The 17632-nt window shown below is 32.7% G+C and overlaps 2 protein-coding genes across 3 annotated transcripts in view; both read left to right on the top strand.

Moving 5' to 3' along the window:
• The first annotated feature begins 1338 nt into the window (after window positions 1-1338).
• Window positions 1339-6466, top strand: LOC110033534 (oxygen-evolving enhancer protein 2, chloroplastic-like). The gene is made up of 4 exons (XM_020737553.1): window positions 1339-1774; window positions 4781-5013; window positions 5111-5161; window positions 6089-6466. The coding sequence occupies exons 1-4, from the start codon at window positions 1519-1521 to the stop codon at window positions 6347-6349; spliced, it is 801 nt and encodes a 266-aa protein (XP_020593212.1). The 5' UTR covers window positions 1339-1518; the 3' UTR covers window positions 6350-6466.
• Window positions 6467-10551: 4085 nt separating this feature from the next.
• Window positions 10552-17632, top strand: part of LOC110031967 (dihydrolipoyllysine-residue acetyltransferase component 2 of pyruvate dehydrogenase complex, mitochondrial-like) — a 48240-nt gene continuing 41159 nt past the window's right edge. For both annotated transcript variants that reach the window (XM_020735438.1, XM_020735428.1), the window contains exons 1-2: window positions 10552-10791; window positions 14473-14574. In XM_020735438.1, the coding sequence (XP_020591097.1) occupies window positions 14545-14574 (30 nt within the window). In that variant the 5' untranslated portion in view covers window positions 10552-10791; window positions 14473-14544. The remainder of the gene's footprint in view (window positions 10792-14472; window positions 14575-17632) is intronic.

The following is a 17632-nucleotide window of genomic DNA, read 5'->3' as shown; positions in this document are numbered from 1 at the left end:
TCTTAATTAGATATGTAGGAAATTTGATCTTCTTTCCACCAACTCTAATTTCTATTTTTGTGTATTATGTGCTTTAATAAGGGACCATATACGATGCTACCCAAAGTCCTATTGATCAATATTATTATATTATATAAAGAAGTGATTAGAGATTGAGATCAATGATGACATACGCAATAAGTCAAGGAGGAAGGAATTTTTGAAGTGGTCTGAAGATGCCCTGATGCACATCATTGGAGAGGAGGATAAATTTATGAAGACATTGATAAAGAACTCATATATTATTTAATAAATTGGAATAATGTTTATTGAATACTATATGATATCTCATTAATGAGAAGCCAATATGACTTAAACAACTACTAATGCATTATGCAGACTTCATGTACAACATTATTCAACTGATAAAGTTTATAGAATAATATATGCACATCAATTGGACTCCACGTACAATATTTTTGTACATGGAGATTTTGTTTTGGGAATACTTTAAAGACAGATTTAGTATAAACAATAATATAAAATTTTATTTATTACAACTAATAAGTCGTTTGATAAAAGATAATTTTTCAAACTCAAGGATACTAAAATATCTTTTATTTAGAAACATATCTTGCATTTTGAAATCACCGCGCAACCTTCTTTTCCATCCTCTTTTGAAGTAGGCGAGGGTTTCTAACAAGACTGAAATTAGAGTTTCGGTTTCTTGTACGTCGCCAGTTTAACATTTACTTCTGGTGGTCAGAGGTTGGACGAGAGGAAGCCGGAAGGATGCAAGTGGCCTCATAAGGCAGTAGAGGCTAATTTGGACATTTTTATTTACGAAATAGCAGAATGGAGCAATATGCCGACAAAGCTAACGGGACGTTGCAAGCTGAAACAGAGAGAATATGATATTTCGTTCCATGAACTTCCGTTGACATTATTGTACCAAACAGAGGTCATAGATTTTGTCAACGTTCTCCCCACTATAACGAAGTTGTACCGCTTCGTCGAACGAGATTAGAATCTAGACGCATTCAAACTACGCGTGTAATAATTTTTCCTTAAAATGAAGTTGCAAGTCGTGGGTTTAAAGCTTTGCATATACGAAGTGAGTGCATTTGGGCCTGTGTGAAAAAAAATTAAAGAAAAATAACAATGATGATATAATATATTTATTTAATACAGGGGCATATAAAGCCATTTTTTAATGATATTTACGTTTTCTGTGTCCAGCCAACCCACCATCATCATCTGGTAAGTTTACCCTCAGCCAATATGCCGTACAACGAGCACATTCCTGAAATAAAAAAAATAAAAATTCCGAGGCTGTGAGACGAAGAAATGTATATGCAAATGTCAGTCCATCGTGTACCAATCAGAGCTGCTCGAACCTTATCCACTCCCCCACACTGATCCCCTCATTTATCCACTTCCGAGCTCGCCACAACAAATTGAACCCTAATCTCTACCCCCTGTTACGCGCAGGAGAATCTCTCAAATCTCAGAGGGAGAGTGCAGTCCAGAGAGAGAGAGATGGCAACTACTGCTTGCTTCTTCCACAACCATGCTCCCTCCCCAGCCACGGCCACTGCCACCTCCAGGTCTCATCGCCTTATGCCGAACCTCCGCTCTACCCAGGTTGTCGTCAGAGCTCAGAAGCAGGCGGCTGCCATGGTTGAGGCGAACAACTCTGCTGCTGTCTCACGCAGATTGGCCGTCACGATACTCATAGGCGCTGCCGCCATCGGCACCAAGGTCTCACCGGCCGACGCTGCATATGGAGAAGCCGGTAAGATTTAACGACTACTGATGGATCTAAACCCTAATTGACTATTTTTAGCTTCCCACTTATATTCCTGTTTTGGAATAGTTTAATAAGAAGCTTTTTGATTCGCTGTTAATGCTTTTGTTGGATGTTCTAGCTTGTCTTTATAATCTGTCAGGAAATAGGTCGCTGTAGCTCTGATTATACTTCTTGAGAGTCTGGAAGTCATTTAGCGCTGATTTATACCCTAAAATTTCTTAAATTAAAAGGGCGTGTTTAGCTTTTGAAGCTTTTGCAGAAAGTGTGACTGAGTATATTGATGCTTGGTCTTAATTATAGATGGTAAATGCCCACTTTTATTTCAATATATGCAGTGTGTATGGAGATAAATATAAGATAAAAAAATCTATTTTGTCTGGCCTCACTCCCCATATCAACCATTCATGGTGAATGAGATGGGGTGACTCACATGTAGTGTTTTTAGGCCAAATTTTCCACATTACTTTGATTGTTTATATAAACTTAATGAACCATAATTACCATATATAAGTTGAAATTCATAATCTACATTTGGAAGTGGATGGCTTGCTTGCACAATAACAAAATTCACTTGATTTTCTATCAAAAGGAAATAGTAAGAATTTTATTCTCCAAAGTCTCTTTAGTATAAAAGTTGTTGACTTGGGATCAAGGAAAGTTGTGTATAACTAGAAATTGGAAATTTTGATTGATTCGAGGCAATTCTAAGTCAAGTTGAAAGTCATTGATTTGGAGTTGATTTTGAAGTTTATTTGGGACGGGACTTTTTATTTTATAAAAGTTTGTTTTATATTTTGTAATTAATATTTAGTATATATATTAATGTATTATGTAAAATTTGTACGTATCATTAATTAGATGTAATAATAGTGTGGATGTAGTACATACATAAATGAATCAAGTTGACCAAAGCACTACATTATTCAAACTCATTCATTTATTTTTTTATCATGTTCAAATTGAGCTTGAGCATGAAAAGAAATGTAAAATCTTATTCAAACTTGTTTATTAATTTTTTTTATTTTGTTCGAGTCATAATGAGCTTAATCGAATCCAATAATTTTTATGTTTGACACTAATGGTTGAAATGTAGTTTTATTACTTTGAAATGTTTTGATATACATATTTTAATCAAAATTGGCATAATTTACTACTTTTTTTATTTTAATATGTTTTTGAAATTAAAATTTCAATAAGAACATTCCTAATTTATATATTTAGCTTTTTGTTTGATATTTCATCATATTTATATTTTAAAAAATAGGCACTAGTGTAAAATCCATGAGGTATATGAAAGTGGTATAATAGTATAGAATGAGTGTTAAATAAGCGGTTAAGTCTTTATTAAATGAGTATTTTATTGAGTTTTTAGCGAACTATGTGTTAAACATTTAATGAGCATATTCACATGTAAACGGAAGAGTAAGCACCCATGCTTATTCATTTATATAGTGAGCTTGTAAAATTTTATTTTAGGCAGTTTAATTATGTAAATTGGTAAATATAAATGAGTCATATGTGAATGACTATCAATTTATTCATTTGAGTGCATGGTATGCTCATAATGCTATATATGAATTTGTGTAAGTGTGTACATGAATATGTATGTAGAGATAATCTTGAGTTGAAGTAAATTAATTTCACGCTAGGTAACCTCAAGTCAAAGTAAGTCAATTTTTATCTCTAGTAGATTAATGTTTTTTTTTTTTGTGTTTCAAGTTTCAAACAAAATTATCACCCTTACCTTATACTGATAATCAAGTCTCATAACATGCCAAAAAAACTGAGTAACAAAGTCGGCATGGCTTTTAGACCACTTCAAATTAGCATATTACTACAAAATACAATTTATGAAGATAAATGGCTCTTATATACAAACTTATTCCACCTCTTATGCCTTAATTTGATCGCACATCAGCATGCTTTCTCTACTATCTCTCATTCCATCTTAGTTTGAACTTGCCTGAGTCAAGTATTCAATTTTGTTAGGTCAAGCCATGCCAACCAATTAACATGCAATTGGATTATATGGAGGATCTACTTCAAGTTAATTAAGGCTAGCTAGGCCATTTTAGCTAGGAATCAATCTTAGATTTATAGGTTTAGGTTGGATTTGAACTAAGTCAAGCTAGCACTATGGCTAGCTTGATTAAGTCAAAGGCCCAGTGGGTCCTTAAGAGTCCAATCGGTTGCTTTGGGTTAGCATAGGGATTGATTCAGGCTTGGGGAAAATCAGTTGGCCCCAAGCAGATTTATTGGGCTGAACTAAATTTCTAAGTAGGATGGACTAATCAACTTGGGTTAGCAAAACCACCTAGGTTCAATCTTGAATCAAAATAAAGTTAACAAGGTGATAATGCCATAAGTGAACATATCAATCTCAAATCAAGAGTTATTTGAGGGAAGACACCATGATTAAGATTTTGTTCTTCCTAAGTTATATATGGTTTGGGCCCATTTAGACCTCTAAGAGCCTTCTATGGTCCAATCGAAGTTTAGCAAACTAGTTTTAGGTCCATATCAAGGTGGGCTTTCAATTTATAATCTTATAGATTTCAAGCCACTCTGGGTTTTCACTATGAATGTGAATAATCTAGTCTATCCCTTTCAAAATTGGCTATCAGAGTAGGTCCTAGTCAGTTCAATGACTTGATAATAGAACTAGTCAGAGTTTAATACTTCCATGTCAAGTATATGACTTCCATGACTAATCATGGCTGTCTAGGACTAATTATGCATTTCAAGGCATTATAGGATTGTAGGAGATTTACTCTAATATAACATATGGATTCTAAGGTGATTAGGACAATTGAAGTGTATGACTTCCAAAATTATCTATGATTGTTTAGAACTAAAACATAGATTTCAAGACATTCTATAGTTTTAAGAAAATTGGTTTAGTTTAACTAGTTTAGTTATAGATTTCAAGGCTGATGAAGGTTTTGAAAGTTACCATTGGTTTTATTCAGTACAATTCTGAACTTGATGCAGCTAATGTGTTTGGCAAGCCAAAAACGAACACCGACTTCCTGCCCTACAATGGCGATGGATTCAAGCTCTTGATCCCATCCAAATGGAACCCAAGCAAAGAGGTAGAATTTCCCGGCCAGGTTCTCCGATACGAGGACAACTTTGACTCCAACAGCTATGTTTCGGTCATCATCACCCCCACAGATAAGAAGTCAATCACCGATTATGGTCCGCCCGAGCAGTTTCTCTCACAAGTAATTGATTACATCTACCTGCTTCGATTTGTTTTATCTCATACACATTTAAGTTGTAAAAATTAGGATTGTGTTTTTTTTTTGGTTTTGTGCGCAGGTTGATTTTTTGCTAGGCAAACAGACTTATGCTGGAACCACACAAGCTGAGGTAGATATCATATCATTTGACATGGTTTTTAGGAATATTTACGTACATACCACTCAATGTCTATGTATTTACATATCTAACGCCTAAACTTTAATTTTTACATGCCTGTCCCCTTGTCTATGCATGAAAAGGTTTGTCACCTTTTAACAGTTAAAATAGTGGTAGTTTTAGGAAAGCTTTGGGTGGTATTATTGTAAAAATCAAACTTTAGGTATTAGATATGTAAGTATGTAGGAATTGGGAGGATATATGTAAATGCCCCTGGTATTTTTCCAGCATTTGGTATATTCTTATGCATGTAGGGGTGTAAACAAGCTGAGCATGAGTGAGTCAAGTGTTGTTTAGCATGATTCATTAAGCAGATTTGCCAAAAACTTTTATGATGATTCACATACATACCACTCAATCCCTATGTATTTACATATCTAACACCAAAATTTTATTTTTTACATATATGCCACCGTGCCTATGTATGAAAAGTTGTATTTCACCTTCTCGAGATTAAAATAGTGTTGTTTCTGATGTAATATGAAATATTTGGGCGGTATAAATGTAAAATGTAATGTTTAGATGCTGGATATGTAAATAAATAGGAATTTGGTGGTATGTATGTAAACACCCCAATCTTTTATTAATGTTTTGATTTGAACGTAATTTTTTCATGAACATAAAATCTATTTAAAAGACATAACTTGGAGAATATACAATGTAATCATGATATGTCTATAAGTTGAGGAACATGAATATACACAAACGTAAGTATAACTGTACACATGCTTATATCAATTCATGATTAGCTCATTTAATAATCGGCTTTATAGAAATTGTTCGAACATCGGTTAACAAAGAAGAGAGAATGAGAGAATACAGACAACAAGCTTTTTTTGACAGCACATATATATGATGCTTAAATGATTCATTTTCTAGGGAGGGTTTGATGATAACCTGGTTGCTACTGCTAATATATTGGAGTCATCGGCACCGGTGATCGGCGGAAAGCAATACTATTTTGTTTCAGTGTTAACGAGGACGGCGGACGGAGACGAGGGCGGCAAGCATCAGCTCATCACTGCAGCTGTCTCGGATGGCAAACTGTACATTTGCAAGGCGCAAGCAGGTGACAAGAGGTGGTTTAAGGGAGCCAGGAAGTTTGTGGAGAGCACGGCCAGTTCATTCAATTTAGCATGATTTTGAGAAAATGTTTCTTTTGAGGGTTGATGTGTAATATTTTGTTTTGTAAAGTAATGAGATTAATGCTGTCAGAACTGCCATCTTTGAGTATCAAAGAACCTGGCTTTTGCAAAATTATGATTCACTTGCATTGGCATTGAGCATCTATATATATATTCTTATGTAATTACATATCAGACACTTAAAATTTGCTTTTTTACATTTATATCAGTTTATTTCATATTGCATAAAAAAATATCGCAATATTAACTTTTAAAAAGTATTCAAAATAAATAAATAAATAAATAATGTGAAATACTCATTTTCATGCATATTTAATGTGACATATACTTAAAAATTGAAGTTTAGCTGCCAGATGTGTAAATAGAGTGGTATCTATGTAAATATTCTTTGATTAAAATATCTTTATTTTAGGTTCTAGTTATGATAAATGAATGATAAATGATTCATATATATATAGAAAAATAGTAAAAATCTACTCTGTCGTGATTTTCTTAAATAAAAAAATAGTAGAAAAAATTAAGTTAGCAAATATTCGGGGTATAAATGTAAAATGTGAAATTTTCATGTTAGATATGTAAATAGATAGGAATTGGGTGGTATGTATGTAAATACCCTTCTATTTTTAAGGGTTTTACATACTTTAAAAACAATTCCTGTACGTTTACATTTCCGATACTTAAAATTTGTTAATACATAAGAATTTGGTGGCATGTATGTAATTACCCTCTTTTTTAAGAATTTGGTGGTAAGAATTTGGTGGCATGTATGTAATTACCCTCTTTTTGTTCGTTTTTTTACCGATCAAACTTTTTGCATTTGCTCTTAAAAAATTTAACAGTTTGGTAGCAAGTAGTTTCAAATTATACTGTTGCAGATTTATGTATTTTTATTTGGCCACATATGATTTATAAATATGTTATATATATATATATATATATATATAATTTTATTTTATTTTTATTATTATTATTATTTTTTTTTTTTTGCCACATATGATGGCTAGTAATCGTTCAGCAACAGGTGTGAGGATTTTGCAGCTGCTCTCTCTAACTCAAGTTGCTCCAGGAGATGCAATTATATAGACTTCTTATATAGCTGTTGCCTGGATTTATAAATATGTTTTATCAAATGTTGCAGTAATTGGTTTCATTTACGATTATGAAGGTTTGAGAGGTTTGATGGTGATTTATAGTATAGTTATAAATGTGGCATTTTTATGTGATATGAAATCTTTGGGTGGCATAAATTTTAGTTGTAAAAGTTTAGGTGTTGCCTATATAAATATATAGGATTTGGATGGTATGTATGTAAATGCCCCATGCATAATTAACCTTCATTATAAATAACTGTAATAAAATCATTATTTTTCACAAGATACTTTCTAATTTCAAAGGAATCCAATGGAGACCTATGGTTAGAATAACAAAAAGAGAATATATATATATATTGAACAGAACATACTTCAGTACTTGATTGGCGCAAGTATTTGAATTTCAGAACCAAGTTTCTCTTCTACAGTCTTCTCACCCTTGGAGCGTAGCTTTGCCAATTGTTTCTTCCTCTCGTAGGCAAAATTGGCACGCTCCTTCCTCTTCTCCTATAATTCTTGCAGGCCAAATGATAAAACAATTAAAAACAATAATGCTGCAAAAGCAAAGCAAAAAAAAGCTACCACTAACAAAAATACAGAAACACTACTGCAACTATGAAAGACACGCCTGTCCGGTCTGTTTACTACTTACATTTATGCATTTTTTGATAGTTGGATGAGTTGCGTTAAATCTTGTTGTTTTCCTACCAGTCTCGTGCTCTCCAAAAACGTGTAGTTTTTTTTTTTTTTCTTTGAACTGTTATGTAGTGTTTTTTTTTTAGTTTAGTATATTAAATGCTTTCCCATTACATTACTGATGCAAACAACTCGATTGCGTGTGGTCTAAATGATAATTTTTCCACAAACAACTACAAATAAGTTGTTTTCAAACTGCAGAAACCAAACAACAAACCGCAGAAACAGCTGCAAATCAGCTGTTTTGGGCCAAATCAAATTCAAATAAAGAATAAACATCTTATACTAATCCTATAATATGAACTATGAAGGTCTTTGTGTATTTCCATATATCTTTTTTTATGTACAGACCTTACACGATATACAATATACAAGTATATACAAAATATAAAAATAAGAAGATAAAATCGAAGGAAGACTAAACAACTTATCTATTCTATTATTTATTGTTAGAGTCATAGGCTGAATTATGGATCCTTAGGGTTTGATTGGTGAATCATTTTATATTCCTTAGTTTCAGGCCATAAATCACAATCCAACTTATCACAATCAGCTGTAGATACACAGCTTATCATTATCAGGATAAGTTGCTTATCAACATAAGCTGGATAAGCTACAACTGCCCCAAACAGGCCCTTAATCTATTCATGAAATATGTCCTACCTCTCACTTGTGATTCTAGGTAAAAAACTCAAATCAAAATTTGATTTCTTGGTCAAAATGTCTATGTGTATTGTTTGGCTACAAATGAGATTGAACTCAAAACATAATTTATTCGCGAGTTCAACGACTTTAAATTTTTTACCGTGAGTTTGGGCCAGTTGAAGTTGTTTGAGGAAGAAGATACAAAACTGGTGCAGAAGAAACTGTTTAAAAAAAAGTGGTAGTTATTATAAATTTATTTTATTTTAAAAATATATATTGTAATTTTTCTGTCTATCTCCACACTTTGTCAAGTCAGGTTTCAAAATGCAGCTTTCAACATAACTTTTAAAAAACAATAAAAACTCAAAATTGCCAAACATTTGCATCCTCACCGTGACATTACCCAAACACAACTGTAATATTATTTATCTCTAATGTAACTAAATTTAGATAATTCGTCATTCTGAAGTTTAAAGGTTTACATCCTTGTGAAATTTTGTCATATTTGTTTTGCAATCTCAATTAAATTGTTTAAGTTAATATTTAAATTAGTTATTTTCAGATTATTTAGTTAATTACACAATAAATTTATCCATTAAATAGGAAATAAAATTAATATTATTTTATTTCAGTTAATCCATTCTTTAATTAATAATACTTTTTCAGTTTATTACTTTTTAATTAATAGATAATTTTTTATTTAATATTAATAATTCTAACAATGATTTTCTTTTTCATTATAATTATGTCACTTAAATTATAGTCGGAAAACCCATATCATAGTAAAATATACATCAATAATTCATAAAATCAATTTAATATAACCAATTATTTTCAATCAAATTAAATTTAATTATATTAATTGTTGTGATTAATTTAATTATTGATTAGTAACAATTGACCTAAATGTCGGTTATCAAAATTCTCCAATTCTTTGAAGACAAAGCAGTGAGCAAGACACGATATCAGCTCGTTGGAATAGACATCGACGAGATCAGAGGCATGTAAAGGAGAAGAAGAGTTTGGAAATGAGTCCAATTCGAGATTTAAGGGTTGTTTGGCTGCAACTTGCAAGTAGGATTTCCGTGGTAATTAAATCCTAAAAACTATTTGATATTTTATTAAGTAAATCCTGAAAAACAGTTTTACAGCTTTAAAGGTATTTAACAGGATCTATTGAACATCGAAAGATAAATACTAAATAAAAAAATATAAATGAATATTCAAAATATAAAAAATATTAAAAAGTAACAATTATATCTATTAATAATAAATTATATGAATTAATAGTTAATTTTAAACTAATTCTTATTAATAAATCATTTAATATAAATCAATTATTAATTATATAAATTAAAATTTATTTAGAGTTTTATTAAATAATTTAAAAATTAAAATATTATTTTTTTATTAGCTACTTTTAATTAATTTTATTATATATAAATTATTTATTAATTACTAATAAAATTTATCTCTTGTTCAATTCACCCGTCTGCCCGGGGAAAAATTTGCGTACGTCAAAGGGTACGCAGGTACATGAGCGTTATATGAGAGTTACATGGGGGTTATAAGCGTGTTATAACTTTCTTGTAACTCAGCTCTAACCCGTGCTTTTATTTTATTCATTGAGATTACAAGGTTACATCGGGATTACACGAAAATTATACGGGAGGTACAACGGATAGGTACAACAAATTATAATCCCTTTGTAATGACATTATAAACCCCTGTACTAACGGTTGACGTAAGCAAATTTTTTCCCTCTGCCCGACCGAAACCCTCTCCGACATCCTTCCCCTCTTCCGGTTTCACCAAAATTTACCATCTCTGCCCAACCTTCGCTCATGTCACTACCCCTGCCGGTTTCGCCCTAAACCATCGCCTTCGCGAAACAGTGCCATTAGAGCTGTGGGAAGGAAACGACGGGATCGCGGCTGCAGAGACCGCCGAAACTCCCATCTTTCTCATTCTTCCTCTCCGCTCCTACCAGAAACCATTGAGGAAGGTAGGCCTGTTCGCGCCATTCGTCCTCTTGGCTTGTTCCGGATTTACTAAATCAGCCGATTCACATGATCGAGTAAATCCCGGTTTTATCTCGAATCGGCGTCATTTTTTGGATTTACGGGAGCTCAGGATTTACGGAGGCATTTTTGCCGTTTGGCAGGATTCAGCTTAAATCCTGTATAAATCCCTTAGTAAAAAGGAGGATAAACGAAATTTAAGATACTTTTTAGGGTTGAAAGTTGTATTTTTTTCTGTTGGCTTTTTGGCGGGATTTAGGTTAAATTCTTCTTAATTCCTGCTTGAATCCTGCTATCCAACAATCCTTGAGTTCTAAATGTCCGAATTCGTTTGTGAGACAGTTCTGCTGTTTTTTCATGCTAAAGATATATCAATCTTTTAGCTTTTTTTCCCTTTAATCGTCTCTTTTCTATGTTACTAGTTGACAGCAAATAGAATTTGCACAAAAAAAAAAAACCGTAGGTATGGTATGGTAAAGATTAAAAACTGCCTAGAGATTGTGCGGGTTTTTACTTATTGTTCTGTTTCTATCTTCCAAGGGTTAAATATTTACGTTGCTATATGCTTTTTTTGGCATTGAATCTACTAATATTAACAAAATGTTGATGCTACATCGTGTTTCTGATATGATCCCATTTATGGGATCAAGATGATGGTAATTCGAGGATGGCAACAATTCAAGAAATCGGGAGTGTGGAAACTAGATAATAGAATCAAAGAATACGGAGAAACTCATCCTATTCTTTTCATTCTTCCTATTGTCTCTAAATGAAGTGTATTTATTAAATAAAAGATTACTAATTCATTGTTAATATTAACTTCTTACTACTTGACTACTCTTATTAGCCCAATGCAGAAATTAATCATCAACGAGCTTATTACTCTGTCATTATACACAAAATTATTTAATATCACTAGCATTTTCTACTCCTTTAAAACCGATTCTGTTCTCAAGATCTAACAAATGGCAGTAGAAGACTGTCAGAGATGATAAGTGGCCGTAGAAAATTGTCGGAGATGTGGCAGCTTACTAGATTGGAAGAGGAACACACTAGATCAGAAGAGGTTGGTGATGAAGGCTTGGGGGTGCATCGGTGGCGTGGCTGAGAGAAGATAAAGTGGGTTGTAGCTTTGGGTTGTTGCAAATTTGGGCAGAACTGGTGATCAGATTTGAGCAGAGGTTGGCCATCTAGGTGGAGGCGAGGTTTGATCTAGAGAATGGCGGTGATAGAATGAATGGTTCTAATGAGATATGGGGTGATTGGAAGTTGGATTTGGTTGTGGGGATGCAACTTGAACAAGGTTCATGAAGAATCAATAATGATCGGGTGAGAGGTGCAAGATTTTAGAACTTGCTTCGGAGTTAAAAATTGAAGGGGTTGATTAGCTGTTTTAGCTAAAGCAAAATCTAAGGTAAAGATGACAAAATGATATGGGGATGGCTTATTGAAGAAGAAGATGGAGTCGAAGGCATTAATTTAGCCAAGAGGAACAGAGACTGGTGTTACGTAATTAACAAGATTATGTTGGATTTTATGATGAGAAATTCAAGAAATTGTTGGTTTCTTTGGCTGAAATATACAAGCGCGGGAGAAGGCTCAACAAAAGCCTAGCAAAGCTTGAGGTAGGCTACATCATTTGAGATGTGATTTGAACTTGTGCAGAGAGTAGGAGATACATTGATGGAATCAAGTAGAGCTCACAATTATGACATTAGAGATAGGGCGAACAACATACCTATTCTGAATGTGTGCAAAAACGTTCTAGATTAAGGTGAACGAGGAAATCTAAAAGAAGGCTACTTTTCACTGCATGATCTTTTGAGTTTGCTGCAACACTGCCCTTTGACCACGTACAACCACCAATTATGAACTTTAAAATATGACATGCCTATTTGGAACAAAATACCTATTCTGAATGGCCGAATATGGCCTCCCATTTGGAACAAGAACTTTTATGATTGGTTCTTATAAAAATTTATTATGATTTGTGTTGTGATGCTATGTGGTTGTGCTTTTGTTAATCATATCTTATGTTTAAAATATAGTTACACGGGGTGTTCTTAGCTTTGTTATCCCTTCTCCTTGTTTTGTTTGGAAGTTGTGCGGGTGATCAACCTTAGTTACACATTCAGAATTACCATTATTATTCTAATTATAGCTTTATTAGTATTAATGCATATGAATCACTGTTGTGAACTTTGCTGCAATATTTTTTATGTTTAAATTAACGACCAAATTGTGCTTAAACATTTGGTGATCGAGAAAAATTCATAGTCAATATTTTAATCTTGTGTTACATGCGATTAGAGATTTACTTTTTGACTTCATTAAGCCTCCCATGCTAAGTGTGAGATTGATACTGTATGTAGCAATTTGTCTGTTAACTGAATTTTTGGCTCAGTCATTCCCGTCAAAGCCTTTGTAAGCAAGGATGGTTGGATGTTGAAGGAGCTACGGAAAATAGATTTGATTACTTATGTTTCTTTAGATGACTGGTCTAATTAACATTATGGACTTGTAAATTGGTGATGAGTTGTTGCAACATATGATATATATTTTTGATGATATTAATATATCTGTAGTTGTTAGTGATATTTTGTTTGAGGTGATAATTACTATATTATTTATGATACTTTGTTGTTGATAATTTGAGTTTTTATGTTATTTATAATTTTGGAAGGTAATATTTTATAATTTGCTTATTGTCAATCATTAGAGTTATCTTTTCCTCTGATTGATCCTGCAGGCATAGCTTCTCATCTCAAGCTTTTTTATGGCTCCCTATTATGATTATAAACTACTGTGGAAACTTGCTTTTTTGTGTTGCAAATATATAATTTGCAGGATGTTTTAGCCCTCTAAGCTGTATGGCATCAAAATTTTTGAATGCTCTTTTATGAATCTAGCGCCTCTCATGCTTGGGGGTTTGGGGGATTTAATTGTTGAGGCGATTTTCTTCTGTTTAAGTAGTATTTCATTAGTACTCAGTAGAACATTATATTTGCATTGTGCTTCCATTTCGCTGCTGGGTTCCTTGTTTCCTGTGCTATAGAGCTCATAACAGCTGTAGAAAACTGAAGCTGCACTTTTTCGACATTGCAGTTTTAATTTTCTTTAGCTGCAGAAGCAGGGAACTATTTTGGTGTTATTGAATGAGCCATCTCTTTTGGATCCATTTTTTCTTAATTTTGGATAGAATGCAATTGTTTAGAGTACACCTGTACTAAGAAGTTGGATCACATCTCTCAGCTTGCTCATTGATTTTTAATATATTATTTTTTTCATGTAAATAAACAAGTTTTTATTGATTACCATTTTCAGGCCCTCACTTACAAAATATAAGCTGAGAAATAGAAAAACAGATTTGATCTTTGTTACAATTATATCTTTTTGAAGTATCAGATTCTAAAATTTACATCTAATCTAATAAAAAAAATTAGTTTTACTTATATTACATCCACAACTTCATAGCTTCAAGTAAACTGAATGCACTGCAGTTACTATTCATTTTCAAAATAAATGCATTCAGAGTAGTGGCAGCCATACAACACTTTAATTAACCTCTATTTTTTACAGTTTTTCTTTATGTTCTTATGGTGATTTTCTTGTCATGATATTGTGTAAATGGGCTTAGCTATTTTTTTATTTTTTTCCTTTGACAGATTTTGAATTGAAGGCTGCACAGAGCTTGGTAGCTTCCCTTGTTTGGCTAAGATTCCATCAAATCTTTCATCATGGCTCAAATTTTTCGCTTCTCTAGAAAGGTTTCTATCTCACCTGGTGAAGTTGGGGATGGGTTTTTGATTATGTATAATCCTGAAATTTGTTACAACCTTTATTTTGATTGGTAGGCAGCTGTTTTTGTTTATACTGGATATAAGCAAATTCACTTTATGGTACCAAAGAAATGTTAGGCATGAATGCCAAAAATTTTGATGCTATGTTGCAAGAGTTTTACAGAAAAAGGGCTTCTTCATCTTCTTTTTTGCTTCATAATGCTTGAGACAATGTTTAGGGCACATGATGTTCCCATTTTTAGTGGTTTTGATGGCCCTTACCCAGTTATCTAATTACTTCGATTAGAAGTGTATGCAGGTTTTGGCTTACGCCAATATACTGCTCTAATCAGCATTAGAAAAAGAAAAAAGAACTCTATTTTTTTTCAGAAAAGTGGAATCATGCCTATTTGATTTGGAATGGTCAATTTAGCAGAATATATTTAGCTACTTAGGAAGGAATAAATTTTTTTGAATGTTTGCTTTTCAGTTAATTATTGATGAATTTATTGTAAAGTCTGTAGTGCTTATATTGTGTTTACATTGGATTAGAATGAAGTTTTTATCACCGGTATTTATGTATAAATGGATGAAACTATAATATAAACCTAAGGAATAGAGGGTGATTGTCATTAGTGACTTTTGTAGGCAAGTTGTTTCTATTAATCTAACGTATACGATGCAAATGTAAAGTTGTATATGTTCTTTGCTTGGCATGACTTTTATCTGGATTAATTTTTTTGAAAATTGAATTGCAACTTTGGTTTATATTGCATGGAAAACTTTGATTTTGTTTGTACAAATTATCTTACATCATCAATATACATACTATCTTTTGGAGTGGTTTGTAATTCTACGTGAAAGTGATGATTTTTTTTTTTTTTGGAACGATGCAGTAAAAACAAAGCATTGATTTTGTTTTAGTATGTGGTGATAGTAAAAAAATTCCTTAACAAATTAGAAAATCACCTTTTCTTGACTCTCAAAGGCTGAGTTATTAAATTACAAATTCTCTTTTCTTACCCCGTAACCATTAAGGAATGAATTTTTTTTTTCTGTGAAGATTGTAAGAGATTTTTGGAAGAGAAGATTTGATTAGCTTATTTAGAGTAGTTACGCATGTATTTCTGTGTGCACACGTGCGCGCCTGGTGTGTGTGTTAAAAAAGTTTGGATGCTGTAACTTAAAATGTTAGATATTTTCAGTCTTACAAGATTTAATCTTACAACAACAACGACAACAACAACAACAAAGCCTTAATCCCATTACGTGGGGTCGGCTACATGAATTGGAATTTTAAGCTAAAGCAAACTTGATTTAGATAAAATGGGTAGTTGTAGTTAGAAGATTTCCATGGATATTATACGAGAGTTTAAAATATGATCGGATTTTAATACGGAGATGAGGTGGCGGATTGAGGAGGTTGAATATAGAAAATGAATTTACTTTAAAAAATGAAAAAAAGTCTTATTATTGGTGTGATATATGGTAGTTATAAGAATGCTAGTAGTTTTGTGAAGAGGGTAATATATAAGGAAGTCAAAAAGGTTTGTATGGTTTGATTGGGAACCAAGGAAGGAATAAAATAAGTATATAAAATGATCAAGGGCAAAACAATATGTCTGTAACTTAAAATATTAGATATTTTTAGTTTTTCAAGATTTAATCTTACAACAACAACAACAAAGCCTTAATCCCATTACGTGGGGTCGGCTACATGAATTGGAACTTTAAGCTAAAACAAACTTAGGGTCTGTTTGGGGCAGCTGCAGCTTATCCAACTTCTACTGATAAGCAGCTTATCCTGATAATCTGCTGATGACCAGCTGATCCTGATAAGTTGTCTGGCTGTTTGGTTAGTGCGTCTGGAAAACAACTGATTCTGGAAAATTGATCATTTTGCCCCTGTTCTGAATAAGTTGTTTAACTGTTTGATTAGTGCGTTTTGTAAACAACTTATTTGAAATTTGTTTTAGTTGAATGAATAATTTGTGTAGCAGAATACTATTTTCTCAAATGTCAAGAAATGAAAAATGCAAAAAAGTTTAATAATATTTATATAACTCAAAAAAATTTTGATTACATCAAATAAACACAGTGACATATATAAAAGTTCATTACACATTCACACATTAATATGAATTATAATAAGACCCAACAAAAAAGAAAAAATAACATGTTAAAATTACAATAAAAAATATGACAATTTTGACTTTAAAATGTAAAATCACATCACGATGAAGGTTGTTCGGTTCTGATACCTCAAAATCCCGAGCAAACCTGTCCGATTGGGGTGCGGTAGATACGGAAGAACTCGAACCATTGTCGGTCAACTTATTTTTCTTTTCGATTAGATTGATTTAGATTTATTTGAAAAATATGATATATGAAAATAATTTTTGAGATTTAATTTAAATATAAAAGATATATAGTTTGGGTTTTGAAAGTAGTGTTTTAGTTTTTGACAAATGAGACCAAATGGATCTCATTCGTCCAATAGTTTGCATAATCGTGTCTGATACCGCGAATACTACACCCTCCCGAAAGATAAGTGTAGACCTCGGCGATAGACCCAATCCAGCAAACTAAGAGATTTGTGACATCCGTTTAGTCTGCGAACCTTTTATATATGACCGACAAGTTCCCCTATTTAATACAAAGATTAAATAGGGTTTATTTTATCTGGGTTCCAAGTTCCCTATAGAGGCAAGCCCCTATAGTTAATTACATCTCAAATGACGGGAGTCATTTGAGAAAACTCTCGATAATGATCAATGGTTCTAGTCTTCAAGAATTCAAGGTTCAGGTTTTCAAGGTAGGACGTAGAAGGGCAAATGGGAGTGGCTCAAACAGGAACAGTTATTTCAGGAGTCCAAATAAAAGAAAAGGTAGGGGATGTCATAGATCCTGAGGAGAATCCCCAGTGACTTCCCAAACTATCCTACTGTGTGGCTACATTTTGGAGATGAAATTAATTAAGTGTTTGATCTTGCCAATTTTATTATTTGGGACTTACATTTGCATAATACCCGATTATACAAATAGC

This window comes from Phalaenopsis equestris, unplaced genomic scaffold (assembly GCF_001263595.1).
Source record: "Phalaenopsis equestris unplaced genomic scaffold, ASM126359v1 Scaffold000002, whole genome shotgun sequence".
Taxonomy (NCBI): domain Eukaryota; kingdom Viridiplantae; phylum Streptophyta; class Magnoliopsida; order Asparagales; family Orchidaceae; genus Phalaenopsis; species Phalaenopsis equestris.
This window is presented reverse-complemented; position numbering and strand designations above follow the sequence as displayed.

Bases quoted from the DNA above. Each gene is read 5' to 3' on its own strand.
- LOC110033534 (XM_020737553.1), top strand. From the start codon at position 1,519: ATGGCAACTACTGCTTGCTTCTTCCACAACCATGCTCCCTCCCCAGCC. The intron at 5,014-5,110 runs GTAATTGATTAC...TTTTGTGCGCAG, and splicing joins CCGAGCAGTTTCTCTCACAA to GTTGATTTTTTGCTAGGCAA. The intron at 5,162-6,088 runs GTAGATATCATA...TTCATTTTCTAG, and splicing joins CTGGAACCACACAAGCTGAG to GGAGGGTTTGATGATAACCT.